General features: G+C 54.5%; 2 protein-coding genes across 6 annotated transcripts in view; one reads left to right on the top strand and one right to left on the bottom strand.

Annotated features, from left to right (window-relative positions):
- Positions 1-8,829, top strand: part of ITGB2 (integrin subunit beta 2) — a 52,454-nt gene extending 43,625 nt beyond the window's left edge. For all 3 annotated transcript variants that reach the window (XM_043505825.1, XM_038421900.2, XM_038421901.2), the window contains 7 exons: positions 404-544; positions 1,876-2,060; positions 3,373-3,617; positions 5,171-5,390; positions 6,203-6,405; positions 7,274-7,440; positions 8,349-8,829. In XM_043505825.1, the coding sequence (XP_043361760.1) occupies positions 404-544; positions 1,876-2,060; positions 3,373-3,617; positions 5,171-5,390; positions 6,203-6,405; positions 7,274-7,440; positions 8,349-8,414 (1,227 nt within the window). In that variant the 3' untranslated portion in view covers positions 8,415-8,829. The remainder of the gene's footprint in view (positions 1-403; positions 545-1,875; positions 2,061-3,372; positions 3,618-5,170; positions 5,391-6,202; positions 6,406-7,273; positions 7,441-8,348) is intronic.
- A 5,284-nt stretch (positions 8,830-14,113) lies between these two features.
- Positions 14,114-15,303, bottom strand: part of KMO (kynurenine 3-monooxygenase) — a 53,021-nt gene continuing 51,831 nt past the window's right edge. Inside the window, exon 14 of one of the 3 annotated variants that reach the window (XM_043505823.1) lies at positions 14,114-14,679. In XM_043505823.1, coding sequence (XP_043361758.1) covers positions 14,509-14,679 — 171 coding nt within the window. In that variant the 3' untranslated portion in view covers positions 14,114-14,508. The remainder of the gene's footprint in view (positions 14,680-15,303) is intronic. The other 2 variants (XM_038421935.2, XM_043505824.1) reach the window with 2 other exon arrangements.

Below are 15,303 nucleotides of genomic sequence, written 5' to 3'. Positions count from 1 at the left end.
GAGCAGTGCAGAGTCCAAGTGGAAGTCCCCAGTTATGTTGCCTCATTATCACAGAGTAGGGGTGGTGGATCTGGAGTGGGAAAGACTGATCCACTCTTCCCCAAAACAAACCATATTTTGCACATCCCAAATCCTGACTCATGCCCTAGCAATCCCATTTCCACCGCATTTACCAGAGCTAAGATCTCACTTCCTAGTCCTCCCTCTCAGTCATCCCTTGTATTGAACTGATTACAATTACACCCAAAGGGAAAGCAATAGCACCTGGCAGGAGGTATAATACACAGTGACACAGGCAAGCCATCCTCAAGGAGTGTTTATTCTGAGGCGGTTCTCAGATTTGATCCCCTCTTTGTGATGCTGACATATTTCTATGTCATTTTCTTTCTTGTTTTCCTCATAGAACTTATCCTCCAGAGTCATCCTGGACCATGGTACCTTGCCGGATGTTTTGAAAGTCACATACGATTCTTTCTGCCATGGCAAAAAACCCACCATGGATGGCGTGAGAGGGGAATGTGGTGATGTCAAGATCCATGACAAGGTAGGAGAGCCCTAGGGTGACCAGATGTCCCGATTTTCTAGGGAAGGTCCCGATTTTGGGGTCTTTTTCTTATATAGGCTCCTATTCCCCCCCACCCCACCCCCTGTGTCGATGTTTCACATTTGTTGAATGGTCACCTAGAGAGCTCTGGCTCAGTTCTTTCTGTAACCTTAGTTTCTCACAGAAAGATCAGGAGCAATACTGAGGTCCTAGAGCTCCAAGGGAACACAGGATCCTGAGTGCAGAGTCCCTGTATGTTGGTTTCATAGCAGAACCCAATTCACTGCCCCCCTCTCCACGTTCAGGTGAAGTTAGGGTTGAGGTTACATGTCACATCAGGAAGGAGAATCAGAAAATGGGGACTTCTTTTCTTTTCTGCAAAAAATGTTTGGCAAACCAGAAACATCTCCTGCAAATGCTGAACCCCTCCCAGGACCGGGCCCTGAATGGCAGTTGAGGAAGGAACTGCCTTCACAATGCGATCTGTCAGCGCTGGCTGGGAATTCTCCAGCCACATGTTCATTTGATGGAAAATGTTGTTTCTGCAAAATCAACATGTTTCCATTGATTTTACAGATTTGTTTGTTTGTTTGTTTCCAACTGGGGAAAACTGAAAACTAAATACTTTGTTTTGGGTTGGATTGACCTGAACCAAAAATTTCAGTTTGTTGAATCAAACCAAAATGTTTCATTTCGGGTCAGTTAGACACTAATGTGTGTCTACATGAGATGTTTCATGGGTGCCTCATGCCTCCATTGTCCCCTAGGGACTGGATTATCTGGCTAGACTTCATCTCCTCCCATGCACCATGGCCTTGCCACTTAACATGGTGCATCATGGCAATCCCATGCCAGCAGTGTATCATGGGAAATGTAGTCCAACCCAGGAGCCTGGCCCATAGAGGAGAATGGAGGCATGAGGCACCTGCAATATCACATGGCAGCTTAGTGGACACTATTTAATGTCAAACTAATCTGACACAAAGGGTTTCAACCCTTCTGGACCTGGCATTTTTTTCTTTGAACTTTTAATTTTTGTGGGGGGGGAGGGTTTGATATTTTGACTTTTTTCCTGATTCAGGACAAAAACAAATGTTGAAATAGAAGCATTTCCCGTAGGACGAAAGTTCCAGTGTTTGACCATCTCTACTGTGTTCTAGTGAGAGATTTGTAAAGGGACCTCACAGACTCGATTCCAGAAATTTCCTGTCTCCTGGAGGGGACATTTCAGGACAGAGGCAAATTTAGGTTAGGACTGGTAGCCTGAGTACCTTGACCATGATGCTTTCCTAGAAAACAGTCCCATAACTGGTTCCTTCACCTCCTTCCAGGTTACCTTCCGGGTGAAAGTTACAGCAAAGGAGTGCATTGAAAAAAAGTCCTTTACCATCCGGCCCCTGGGCTTCACAGACACACTCACTGTGGAACTGGTCAGCCGGTGCAACTGTGACTGTGATGAGCGACCCAGTCACACTGACTGCAATGGGAATGGCAAAATCGTGTGTGGCACGTGCAGGTAAATGATCCGAGTAACACCATGCCACGGAACTGGGGTCTGAGGGCTCCTCAGGAGCTTAGGGATCACTGGGAATGGGCAGCTTTCCAAGCACCAGGCCAGCTGATGGCTGTACTGGCATTCGTGGCAATGCTGGGACAGTCTTTGTGCACAGGGACCATGAAATCCACAAAGTGTGAGGCACAGACACTTACTTCAGTCAATCTAATGTGTCCATTTCTTTTCTTCCCTTCAGAACTTTCAGCAGGTTGGTTTTATTTTCAATGACTGGTGAATGTCACAATGACAGGACACAGTTAATGGGCCAAGTTCTGCCTGTCAGGATGTCCTGCAGTGGTCAAGGGATAGCAAACAGATCAAAGCCGATTATCTAGCAAATAAACAAAAACGCAAACTAAGCCTAAAATACTAGAAAGATTGCTTATGAATTAACAAATTCTCACCCTGGCTGATGATACAAGCAAGTTGGCAGATTCTTAAGGCACAAGCTGACTTTGCTTTGCAGCTTGGAATCCCCAGGTGTTTCATACACAGGCGAGAAATCCTTTTAGCCTGGGTCCAGCACTTCCCCCACTTCAGTCTTTGTTCCTCAGATGTTTCCAGGAGTCTTCTTGTGTAGGAAGTGAAAATCAACAGAGGATGTCACTCCCTGCCTTATAGAGCTTTAGCATATGGCGGGAACCCTTTGTCCCAAATTCAGTTTGTGGAAAAACACTGACATCCCAAGATGGAGTCAGAGTCCTGTGGCCTCATCACATGCCCTTGCATACCTTGCTGAGTCATAGCATCCGTTACTTACAGGCTGTCAGGAGTGTTCAAACAGGACGGTTAAGTTCTTCCAGGGTCCATTGTCTTTGCTGATGGGCCGTCAGCACTGTCTGGCTTCTTCTTTATTGTACCAGAAAGGCTAATTGTGGGTGTCACCCAGAGTAACCAGGATTAAAATACAGATCCTTAGTCAATATTCCTAACTTTAGATACAAAAATGATACATGCATAGAAACAAGATAATCATATTCAGCAAATCATAACTTTTCCAATGACACCTCACATGACCCGTCTTGCACAAAATGTATGATAATTATGCAATAATCATATCATAATTATATCACTATGAAGAATACGGGGTGCAGAGGTCACAGGGATGAACAATGGAAAACCAAGGGGGCTTCAGGGGCTCAGCATCTCTGGGAACCAGCTCCTTGGCACAAGCTGTTTGTGTTGCTGTGGATGGTCTGACCAATGTCATGGTTTCCATCCCATTCCACCTGCCACTGACCCTGATTTCTGGGTTCCTCTCCTCTCACACCAGCTGCAATCCAAGCCACACTGGGAAGAACTGCGAGTGCGAAACAAAAGGCAAAACCAGCAAGGAGCTGGAAGGGAGCTGTCGGAAGGACAATGCCTCAGTCATCTGCTCGGGCCTGGGGGACTGCGTGTGTGGACAGTGCACCTGCCACACCAGCGACGTGCCCAACAAGCAGATCTATGGGACCTTCTGTGAGTGTGACAACATGAATTGCGAGGTCCATAATGGCCACTTGTGCGGCGGCGAAGGTGAGTGACGGCTCCGTGGTCTGACTCGGCCCCTTCCCTTCCTGTCCTATGGCCACTGTTCCAGTGGCTACCTGCTCCAGGGCGCTGACTGCAGGCCCCTGCTGTGTACTCACACGTCAGTGCATTATTCTTAGCAGACAAACTCCTGAGTTAGACCCGGGCCTTATCCCAGAGAAACAGCTGGGTTAGTCTCACTCGGAGCCTCCGTACTAGCCTGCCATTTGCCCTGGATCGCCATCCAGTGGAGCTGTAAAGGCAAGAAAGCCCATTTCCCAGTGCTTTGCAAGCACAATAGCCTGACGGGAGTGCAGCAACGGCTGTGTGGGCGGCATGCTCTGTGTCCTTGGGCAGGCTAATATTGCAACGGGAACATCCTCCAGATGCTTCTTTCCACTCCACGTGTTCCCTCACTGTCCTCACAGAATACACAAGTTCTCCACGAGGCCATTCCTTAAACTCCCAGGGCTTGGTGTGCTCGAACAAGGGATGTGTTGTGAGAAGCTAGCAAGAGAGCCCTAATGTCCGGCCTCTTAATGCATCCGATGAAGTGAGCTGTAGCTCACGAAAGCTTATGCTCTAATAAATTTGTTAGTCTCTAAGGTGCCACAAGTACTCCTTTTCTTTCTCCTCCCTCTGAACTTCTCACCGCCGCTGTGGCCCTGCAGGAACTAGCTGTATTGGAGTGCTCCACTGGAGAAGGAAGCCGCATGCTTCCAGTGTGTCCAGTAGTTATGCTGATACAGCCCAAGCTACCCAGTTCACTAAGTGAGATGCCTTAGAAATGTGCCTGCTGCATGGGGGGAAGGAGGTGTGGAGCCCCTACCCGGAAGTCCATGTCACTCTAGGGTCCTGCAGGACCCTGCTTGGGAAGGTTTTCTGCCTTTTATACAGGTGGGCTGAGCCCTGCTGAGCAAATCAGTGCTTGCAGGTTATGCCTTCTGATTCCAGGAAGGAAGGGCCCCTTGTGCAGGGCTTAAATTCAGACAGAGCTGCCCGGAGCAGAGCTCTGATAAATATTTTCAAGCCCACAGGCCTGAAGCCCCAACCTCCGCAACTCCCCACAGAGCAGAAACTCTCAGCCCCGATACACCGTGCAGGGCTGAAGCCCCAAGCCCCAGTGGACCCAAAAAGCTGAAGCTCCAGGTGCTGGTGCGCCCCACCGAGCTGATGACCCAAGTCCTGGCACATCCAGCGGGGAAGAAGCCCCGAGCCCTGGCGCTTCTTACAGAGCTGAAGCCCTGAGCCTTGGCACCTCCTGCAGGGCTGAAGCCCCGAGCTGTGGGGGTCTAGGAAATACTCTGAGACTGTAAGCCCTGCCCATTTGGAAGAAGGGATGTGTTCTGAGCCTGTCAGTGCTGAGACAGGTGAGGATGAAAAGCCAGGCTGGCAAAGGCCAGGCTGGTGAAGGAATCCGTATCTCTCACATGATCAGCCCCTAGATTCTTCTATTGCTGTAGAGGTTCATAGCTTCCGGTGGCCCCACCCGGATACCTGCCTACAGGATTTGTCCCAGAGCAGCTGTATTGGCTCTAAAATCTCTGTTTGCCCCCCAGAGCGAGGGCGCTGTGACTGTGGGGAGTGCAAATGCAATGCTGGTTTCGAAGGCAGTGCTTGCCAGTGCAAGAAGTCTACAGACGGCTGCGTGAACATCCAGGGAAAAGTATGCAGTGGTCGTGGGTACTGCCAGTGCAATACGTGCCAGTGTAAACCAGGCTACCAACCCCCGTTCTGTCAGGAATGCCCTGGCTGCCCTTCGCCGTGCGCCCGATACATGTAAGTGACCTGCGGAAGCACCCAAGCCAGGCTTGTGTTTGGAAGCCTGGCTGCTCCCCATGCTCTCGTCTCCCCTGGCCGGAGCAGGTGCTGGGAGCCCAGGGGCACAGCGCTGGGGCAGTTACCTCTCATGTTGAAGGTGGCTGTTTCTGTACTAACCTGGAAAGCTTGGGCTAATGGCCACTTCGGCCCCACAGTTGTGGGGTGGAGGCATAAGAACCTGGCTCTACAGCTGCCCTTGGCCCGTGAGTGCCCCCAGCAACTCTGCCCCCCATGAGGCTTCTGTGGTCCATGGAACCCGTCACAGACAGCCCCCTCCTCCTCCCAGCCATCAGTCTGCCACGTCCTGCCCCTGTGTGTCTGATTCACTACTAACCAGTCCGAAGCGTAGGGCCAGAAGGGAGCACCGGGTTGTCCGGTCTGACCTCCCGCATGTCATTGGGCCGCAGCACCACCGGGCGCACACACACTGCACCCGGCAGCTCACAGAAGAGCACAGTGTGACAGCCCACAGGAGACTAGTCTCTAATGTGCCCCAGGCAGAGAATGGGGGGCCAAGGCACACCAGGTTCACACTGCTTTCTTAGGCTGTGTTGGTTAGTAAGTGCGTAAGCTGCTGGGTAAGTGCGTTACACCCGTATAATCCTGGCAAGTGACACACACGCCATGCTGTAGAGGAAGGCAAAGCCCCCAAGGTCACTGCCAGTCAGAGCTGGGGAATATTCCTTCCCACCCCACACACAGGTCCCTCCTTCTCCAAGCTGCGGCCAGCCTATTGTCCGAGACATGCACGTCCTGTGTCTGTCTTCTAGCTCCTGTGTGGAGTGCAAGGCGTTTGAGAGCGGCCCGTTTCAGAAGAACTGCACAGCTGCGTGTCTGAACATCGCCAAATCCGATTCGTTGGCAGGTGGCCGGCAGTGCCGGGAGAAGGACTCAGAGAATTGCTGGATTTCCTACCTTATGAGACAGGAGGATGGGGAGGACAAGTACTCTTTTCAAATCAGTGCCAAGAAAGGTACTGGAATCTCGCCCCACACCCCGCTCTGCACTCCGTAAGGGGGGCGGGTTTCGCACTAGAGCCAGCCTGCCAAACCCAGAAGAGATTACAGCGCCCCCCACAGGCGCAGCAGGAGGGGACTAGTCAAACAGAAAGAAAGTATTGGGGATTTTGCTTCATTCAAAATAACGATGCCGTGAGAAACAAGCCCGTCCTTGCCGGTGGGGAGTCCCCTGCCCCTGTCCCAGAGCAGCGCCCCCCATGGGGGGAGAGGAAGAAGGCTGTCCCCTGACAGAGAACATTCTGGAGACGGGCATGGCTAGTGCTGGTACAGAGGAGCCCACAGCCAAGCCAGCGCTGGGTCCCTTGGTGAGCGCAGACAGGCCTTGATGGCCCCTTCCCTTTCCTCTCCTCCTGCCAGGTTCTGAAACCTCCTCCCTTCCTCCCCTGTTCTGTCTTTCCTGCCAAGTTCTGCTCCTCGCCAGACGCAAGCCACAGTGCCCTCCCCCCAGCCCCCAGAAAGCTGGTCAGGCCCTGCCGGCTGGGCGCTGCAGACAGGTCCCCAGAATACCAGTGGGGTAACAGCAACCAGCCTGCAGATCTAGCAGCTGAATGGCTGCACCCTGCTGCCCGTGCCAGGTGCCTGGTGCTATGGCTGCTGCCATGTTTTGGCGGTGTACAGTACACAGTAGCTGCAATAGAACAGCCCCCGGAGATGGGGAGAGCGCAGGGCCCCCGGGCTGGGGGCAGGCTCGGTGTGTGGCCCGCTCTCATCACACACTGCTGGAGGTGGCACATGCCCTTCAGTGTCGCCAGCCTGCCTGCTGGCAGCAGGGCTGAACACTCAGTCCCATGAGGTGACTTCTGGGCTCTTTCTGATCCCCAGAGTGTCCGCAGCCCCCGAACATCGCTGCAATCGTGGGCGGCACCATCGCGGGCGTGGCCCTGATTGGGTTGCTGCTCCTGGTGATTTGGCGGCTGTTGATGGAGGTGTTCGACCGCAGGGAGTACAGCAGGTTTGAGAAGGAGAAGATGAAGGCCAAGTGGAACGAGGTGAGCTGGCTCTGCCTTTCCCATAGCTCCGCCTGCCCTGCCTGATCCCCAGAGCCAGTTGGAGCCCTGCCAGCCTGACAGGTGTCTGTTCTTAGTTGTGGGGTGCCTGGCTCTGGGGAGGAGGCCTCAGGCCCTCTTGCAATTGTGCAGGTGTGGGAAATAACTGGGTACAAGCCACCGCCAAGTGGCTCCCTGGCTGGTGTCCCCAAACTCAGCACCAGGGCCAGTGGCTCCTTTACATCCCCAGGCTGGGGGTGTTGAGATAACAGACAGAGATGCTGAGGGGCACTCCTGGTTTGGGTGCAAGATGGGGTGGACTTTCCCTTCTGCAGTGTGGGAGACACAGGGGGCCCAGAGACTTACCCAAAGCAGGTTTATCTGGAGGCCCCTGGCTAGCTCAGATATCTCCCATTGGCCATCGCTGCTGCCACTCATGCCCAGGATTGGTCTCATGGCAGGAAGGAGGAAATGCCCATGCAGCCCTAACCCGAAATCATTGGCACATGGCTGGTGTGGGGGCCTGAAAAGTTAAAAGTTGCTGAACTGAATTGTATAGCCTCTCCACTGGCTGCCCACTCGCTCTGAGAGGGACAGCCACCTGGACATGCCAGGTTCTTTACAGTCCAGAAGCTCTCACCTGGGCAAATGCTTCTGTACCTGAGGATGAATATTGGAGGGCTGGAGCAGTGTGTTCGCATCATAGCACAGGAGCGATGGCTCACCTGTCACCAAGCTGTGGGGAGAAAGCTCCCCGTGACTGGGGGAGGACCACACATGAGCAGCCCCTGTCTTCCGTCAGTTTGTAATGTTCGCTCGATCCGATCCTTAGCCAGCTGGGTGAACTGAGGCTCTGTTTCTGGACAATCCAGGCAGCACTAACAACGTACCTGTCTGGTATTTCTTCCCAGGGTGATAATCCCCTTTTCCAGAGTGCTACCACCACTGTCATGAACCCCAGATTCAATGGAGAATGACGTGGAGCTACGCTGCAAGCCTGTGAAGGTTCAGGAAATACCAAACTAAGGGCACCAGCATTTTATTCTCTAAGCAAAGATCTGCTGTACGCTGTTCCCTTCTTCCATGATGCTGCCAGTGAAGGGCAGGCTTTGTCCAGCAGGCTGTGTTGTGCACCTCCAGCAATCTCTTCCCTTTGCGTGGCTCCTGTAAGGCGTGTTCATAGGGCTGTGAGAAGGCAGCAGTGCAAGCTTTGATTGGTGGGATTATTCTCAGTTTGCATTAACGTGGGCGCCTGGAAAATAATCCCATCTGTCTCAACTCACGCTGCAAATACTTGCCATGCAGTGGCACCAGCTGCTGTTAGAGCTTGAAACGAGCCTGCATTGTTACTCATTTTCAACGTACAACCAGTATTGATCTTTGCTTGGCATTCTACCAGATGCCACCTTCTTTCTGGTCTAAAGTTCTCTGCTCAAAGGCTGTGGTCACTCCAATTCCCTGTCCAGCTGTGCTGTGCTCTGCTGCGGGAACTACTGCAGGTCTTGTCAAAAAGTCAGTGCTAAAATCATTCGGTGGTCAGGCCACATGCCGGCCACCAGAGCAGTAAACCTGCAGTGAGGAGGGCGGTGGCCATAGGGGTGGGTGAATGCTGGTGGCCAGAAAGAAGGAGCCGTCAGGGATGTGCCCCACATCTTCCTAAATCTTTGCCCTCTTGCTCGGACCTCTCAGTGCTTTCTGCCGCACTTCTGAGTGAGCCTGCAGCCCTGGCTGCACCGAAACCCTTGGGGTCTGAGCCTTCTCAGTGATGGGTTAGTGGCAAGGAAACAACTGTTCAGAAGGTGAAATATGTCAGGTGCAGTGGTGCAGCACTCAGATTTCTACGCTACCTTCATCCTTCTCACAAGGCGTCTCCTCCCCTTCACAGTGCGTCAGTCGGACACACGCACCCCAGGAGAAAGCGACAGGCGCATCCCGGGGCTTTCTTGGAGCTAGCTGGAAGTGGTGCATTGAATGACTAATTCTTGTTTCAGAGGGTCATCCCTGTAAAAATCTGTATGAATCTAGAACGGGGGGGGGGGGAAACGGGACTTTTTGGCCTGAGGGCCACATCGGGGTGTGGAAATTGTTTGGCAGGCCATGAATGCTAATGAAATTGGGGGTAGGGTTGCAGGAGGGGGTGAGGGCTCCGGCTAGGGGTGCAGGCTCTGGGGTGGGGCTGGGGATGAGGGGTTTGGGGTGCAGGAGGGGGCTCCAGGCTGGAACCAATAGATTCAGAGGGTGAGAGGGTGATCAGGGATGGGGCAGGTTGTTGGGGTACGAGGGTTGAGGGCTCTGGCTGGGGGTGCAGGGCTTGAAGTACAAGAGGGGGCTCTGGGCTGGGTTCGAGGGGTTCGGAGGGCAGGAGGGGGATCAGGGCTGGGGAAGGGGGTTGTGGTATGGGGGAGGGGTGTGAAACCACCGGCTGGGAGTGCAGGCTCTGAGGTGGGGCTGGGGATGAGGGGTTTGGGGTGTAGGAGGGGGCTCTGGGCTGGGACTGAGGGGTTCAGAGGGGGATCAGGGCTGGGGCAGGGGATTGGGACAGGGGAGGGGTCGGGGGGTCGGGATACAGACTCCGGTCAGCCCATACCACAAGCAGCTCCTGGGAGCATGTCCCCCCTTTGGCTCTGAGGCACGGCCAAGCGGCTCTGCACCCTGCCCCGTCCGCAGGCACCACCCCTGCAGTGCCCATTGGCCAGGAACCCCGGCCAGTGGGAGCTGCGACGGACGGGGCAGGGTGCAGAGCCACCTGGCCATGCCTCCACATAGTACGTAAGAGCCGGAGGGGGGGTCATGCCAGCTGCTTCCTGGGCAGGGCTGGCTCTAGGTTTTTTCTGCCCCAAGCTCAGGTGGGGCTGGGGCTTGCAAGTGGTGCTGGAAGCGGAGGGAATGATGTCCCCTTCTCCCAGAGCCTGCAGAGGCTTCCCCCCCCCTCCCCACCAGCTGCGCAGAGAAGCCCCCAATATAAGGGGTGGCACAAGGCAGTGCAGCAGCCAGGGCGCAGATGAGACGGCAGGACTAGCCCTCTCCTGCCCAGGTAGCGGCTGGGCCCTGGCAGCTCAGCATCCTGGGTCTGGGGCTTCCCCTTCCTGCTGCAGCTGGGGGCACGGCCCCCTCGCCCCATCTAAGTGGCGCAGCTCCGAGAGGGCCACTGCCCCGAAAGAAAAGCATGGCTGGAATGCCGCCCCTGGAAGTGTGCCGCCCCAAGCACGTGCTTGCTTTGCTAGTGCCTCGTGCCAGTCCTGTTCCTGGGAGCTGAGGCCAGATTAAATGGTCTGACGGCCGGATGTGGCCCGTGGGCTGTAGTTTGCCCACCCCTGATCTAGAATTTGCTTTATGTGTGAGAACAATTTGCCTGTAGTATCATCACATCCCCACCCTGGTCTATTAATAAAAATACATCAAACCCGGCAGCTGGCCTGCAGTGTGTGTCCCCAGCCTGCGTGACATCGTCTGCTGGTTGCCGCCAGCCTCTCCAGGGAGCGGACTGGGTTAATCCAGCCAGATGAGCCCACCCCAGGTCACTTCACGTAGCTCTTCTGGATATGAGTACACCTGGTCAGAGGTGACATGGGGCTCCCCTGTCCCTCCCCTTACTGAGCTAGACCCCCCTTAGACCTGCTTCCCCACCCCCCACCCGCATCTGCCCATATGCTGGAGTGGCTTGTGGTGGCAGGAAAAGCACCGCGGGGGTTACTGGACCTTCCTCTTCTTGCTCCTCTCCAGCCTGTGCTGACTCCAGTCAGCTCCCGCACACATCGGTGGAGCAGGCGCAGCCAGGGCCAAGGGACTCTGCCTAATACCTCCCCCCTGAATTTGGCTCTAGAGCTGTGATACTGACGATGCCCCCAGCAACACGTTGCATCCTGGACGTTCAAGTGATCTGGGCTCGCACTGCCAGTGGGGATGGCAACCCCCTGGCAGCAGGCTTGAGGACCATGGGACTGACTGTGGGTAGTGGGTGGTTGTGGCAAAGCCAGGCTGCCCACAGCCTGAAGCCAGCAGGTGCTTGGAGCAAGGCTCCGGGTGTGGGACCACCCTCGTCTGAAGGTTGACTGATGGTATGCACAGTGTAGCGGAGTTGGGGGGAGTGTCAGTTATTACCGCTTTGCTGCCCTGCGCGTGTGTCTTGCCCCCCGAGGCAGGAATCTCGGGGCCTCTCACAGAACCCCTCCTGGGGGGAGAACCAGTCGTGTGCACAATGCTGCAGTTACAAGCGCAGCTCGTGAGTTAATGTGGACTTAGGGACGGGAGCCTGCCCCTCTGCGCTGGGACGTCAGACTCCCAGGAAAGCCGAGGTGGCTGCTGCAGAGCTCCAAATGCCCCCGTTAGGGAGTGAGTGGGCCACGAAACCTCCCGCGATGCTGAGGTGCAGCCAGACGCCCTCTCTGGGGCTGCAGCCCAAACCCACATGGGGAAACCCATTCCCGGCTCAGGCCACACACCACACATGGCTCAGACCTTTAGGCCCCAGTACAGCGAGGTGTATGTTTAAATACGTGGCCACAGCCCCTGACATCATAACAGTTGTGCTTTGCTGAACTGGGGCCTTTAGCACCAAAGCCCTAGAAACAGCTCTTAGCACATATGAACAAAGCAGCAGCCCCTTTCTGTTCCCAGAAACTGGCCCCACCTCTCCCTAGGCTCAGCTGCCCCTTGCTGGGATCAAACTCACAACACCCCAAGCCCCTCCCTACAGTCTTGGAGCAAACACCCAAGAGCAGCACCGGGGAGCAGGGTATATAATCGCGTGGGGCTCCAGCAGGGGGCACTGAGCGACCCATACCCCTTGCCACAGAGATCATGAGCCCAGAGAAACAAACCAGCCAGACTACGCTCAGTGCTGTCTCTCAGGAAAGTTACTCGCAAAGCAGTGCCTGGCCATTTATCTCCACCACCACTCCCATCCGCCCTTTCTGCTGGGCAGGGGCTGAAATGGGGCCATGCTTTTCAAGCACATCCCTGGAATTTTCTACTGACAAGTTGTTTCTTTTTCAAAAAAAAAAATCAGTTTTCAATTTTGAAAGAAGGAAGCTGTTTGAGTTTGCAAACTCGCAGCCTGAGATCTCACACTCACTCCTTCTGCCCCCACTCCCAGACCCACAGAGGGTGCAGTCTTGGGGTGGGGCGGCCGGTAGTGGGTTTTGCATTTTATTCTCCCAGGCCTGGACATTCATAGCTGTGAGATACAAAAGCTAGTAGCTAACACTGAGTCACCCAATGACAATCCCAGGGAGTGATCACTGTGCCTGATTCCAAAAACAGTGCAAAGCACCCACCTTTCTGTGAACAACAACCAGCCAGGTTGTGTGAGTGACTAGGAGACACCGCAAACAGGCCAGGTAGCGCTGAGCACTGGCTAGCTGAAGAAGCACCCAGTGGCAAAACATGTCTGAACCACAAAGGTTTATATGGTCCATCTTTTGGTTTCAGACAGCTTTTATTTGGGTAGACAAGGATGACAAAATAACAGGAGTTTACGGATTAAAAATCCCATGTGTTACATGAGGGTTTAGGCCTCATTTCAGCCAGTGTCTGACTTTAGGTACATGAGTAATCCCACTGAACTCAATGGGACTCTCCACTTTGCCTAGAGTTAGCCACATGCCCAAGGCTCTTGCTGAGTCAAGGCTAACCCTAGGTGGTTGTATCCTAGTGCTCCTCTTTCCAAACAGATGGGGTTTGCAGGGAAATCCTTGAGTCCTGAACAAACTCAATAGCAGTAAAACTTTCCAGAGGGAACCAGAACTGAACTGTTTCAGCGACAGTGATCTCTGATCAGGGAGCTGCCTGCCTGCAGACCGCCTTTCAATATTACCAGGAGACCCGGTAAGTGCCAGTTTGAAAACCACGGAGGAGCTTTCTCTGCAGAAAGTCCTAATGGGAGTTTGGTCCCATCCCGAGTGGCCAGCAGCCTCCCCGTGGAGACACATGGCTTGCGGTGAGCGTGACTGCACTGAAGTCCAAGTCTGATGAGGTTCATTCGGGAACATCCTGCCTGACAGGGACTTCCTGACGCTAGGTCCATTTGCTCCAGGCACAGATGCTGTGGAACTGCCCACACCTGTTGACCAGCGTTTTCTGCTTCAAAATAAGAAGCACAGCTCCCGCTTCGTGGTTACAAACGCTGCCAACGGGGACCCCGGCGAAGTCTCGGCTTCAGCCTGAAAACAACAGGCTGGTGGGTGACAAGCAACTCCCCAGAGGCCCACCCGGCGGTGGCAAACGGAAAACAACGAGCTTGCCTTGGGTTAAGAATAGGACTAGTTGAGCATTGATTGTGGCCCCTTGCCCTGTTGGAATGCAGTGTTCAGCCCCAGGAGGGTAGCGCTGGGCTAGCGTGTGGCTAGGAAGCAGGGATGCAGGTTGTGAGGTGCAGTGGCATTTCAAAGCAGCAAGGGAGCTCTCATCAGACAAGTACCAATGTGTGGCGCCTTGGAAGGATCTCAAAGCACTCTGCACAGCCTATGGTGACCTGGGGTGGGTGGGAGAAGGATCACATGACCCTCCCCAAGGATCACATGACCCTCTGGGGAGGGGGGCAAGGCCGGCAGCTGGGGAGATGAAGAGGCAGGGCCAGAACTGGAAGGGAAGAGGCAGGGCCAGAGCCTCTCCTCTTCCAGCCACACTGCCTGATGCGGCACGCTGTGGCTGCTCTCTCCCGGGCAGCCTCCAGCCACGCTGCCTGTGTGGGACAGCCCATAGAGAGCAACCGCTGTGTGCCGCACCACAGGCAGTGTCCCCGGCAGGCAGCATGGCCGGAGGCTGCCCGGGAGAGTGCGTTAGTGGCTCCACACATGCCGGGGCACTGGAGCAGAGCCCCCCTCCCTGCCAAGTAACCTGGGATGGGAGGAGATGGGGAGAGCACAGGGCCCCCGGGCTGGGGGCAAGGCGGGGACGAGTCACATAGGGGGATCACATGGGGAGCAGGGATGAGTCACTTGTGGGAGTTATTTGGGGAGGTTACGTGCCCCCCTTTAGCTGGTGCCCCCTTTGTGTCCCTCCCACTAGTTGTCTCTCCGAGTTTATAGCCCAGGCCTTTGCCAGGTGTCCCCTCTACTGCTCCCCGGGCATTTATGCCAGTTGTGTTTCCAGTGGGACGCTTCCAGTTTTCTTGAGATGAAGTATCCAGCTCCACAGCTTTTCTGTGCAGGAGTCAGACTTACGGGGTACCCACTTTATGAGCAGGTAGCTGCCACCCAGTGCTGCTGCTGCCCCAATTATGAAGAGTCCTTTATTAATCACCTGCAAGTGTAAGGAGAAATTCAAGCTGGCTCAGAAGGTTTGTTTTGATCCTAGCAGAGAGAACACACCACTTTATAATACTCCCTCCTCGCCCCTGCCCTCGGACAGGGATTACACCTCCCCCAACATGGAGCCTTTCCCACAGACTGGGGCACTCCAGAGGATGCTAGGTCAAGCCCAGAAGCCCCCGTGTGATCAGGAAAAGGAGTTTGCTGAGAGGACGGAAGTCAAGCCCGGTTGACTAAGTATCAGCCCAGAGCACTGCAGGCCCCTCCTCTGGTCAAGAGCAGCATCTCCAGCCACACAGCTGCCAGTGGAAACATCTCAGGGGACTTGTCGTCACTCAGAAAAAGGGGCATCCTTCGCTCAGGTTAGCTGACAGGATGGAAAGTCCTCGTGGGAACAGGGCACTTCGTGATGTTCACCTGTTAGCAGGTTGAAGGAAACCCTAAGCTCCCCATGGTTAAGTCAAGCTGGGGGAGGTTAAGGTTTGCCTCAACCTGCTAAATCCTGTGAAAACCACACACCACCTTGTCTTTGCTAGGGTTTCCCTCATCTAAGATAACATGAGCTAAGACACACCTTCCTTCCTTCCCAGCGAAGACACACTGATACAGGAAGGGT

The sequence above is a fragment of the Dermochelys coriacea genome, chromosome 11 (assembly GCF_009764565.3).
Source record: "Dermochelys coriacea isolate rDerCor1 chromosome 11, rDerCor1.pri.v4, whole genome shotgun sequence".
NCBI lineage: Eukaryota > Metazoa > Chordata > Testudines > Dermochelyidae > Dermochelys > Dermochelys coriacea.
Note: the sequence above shows the minus strand (reverse complement) of the source record. Positions and strands in the feature narration are given on the sequence as shown.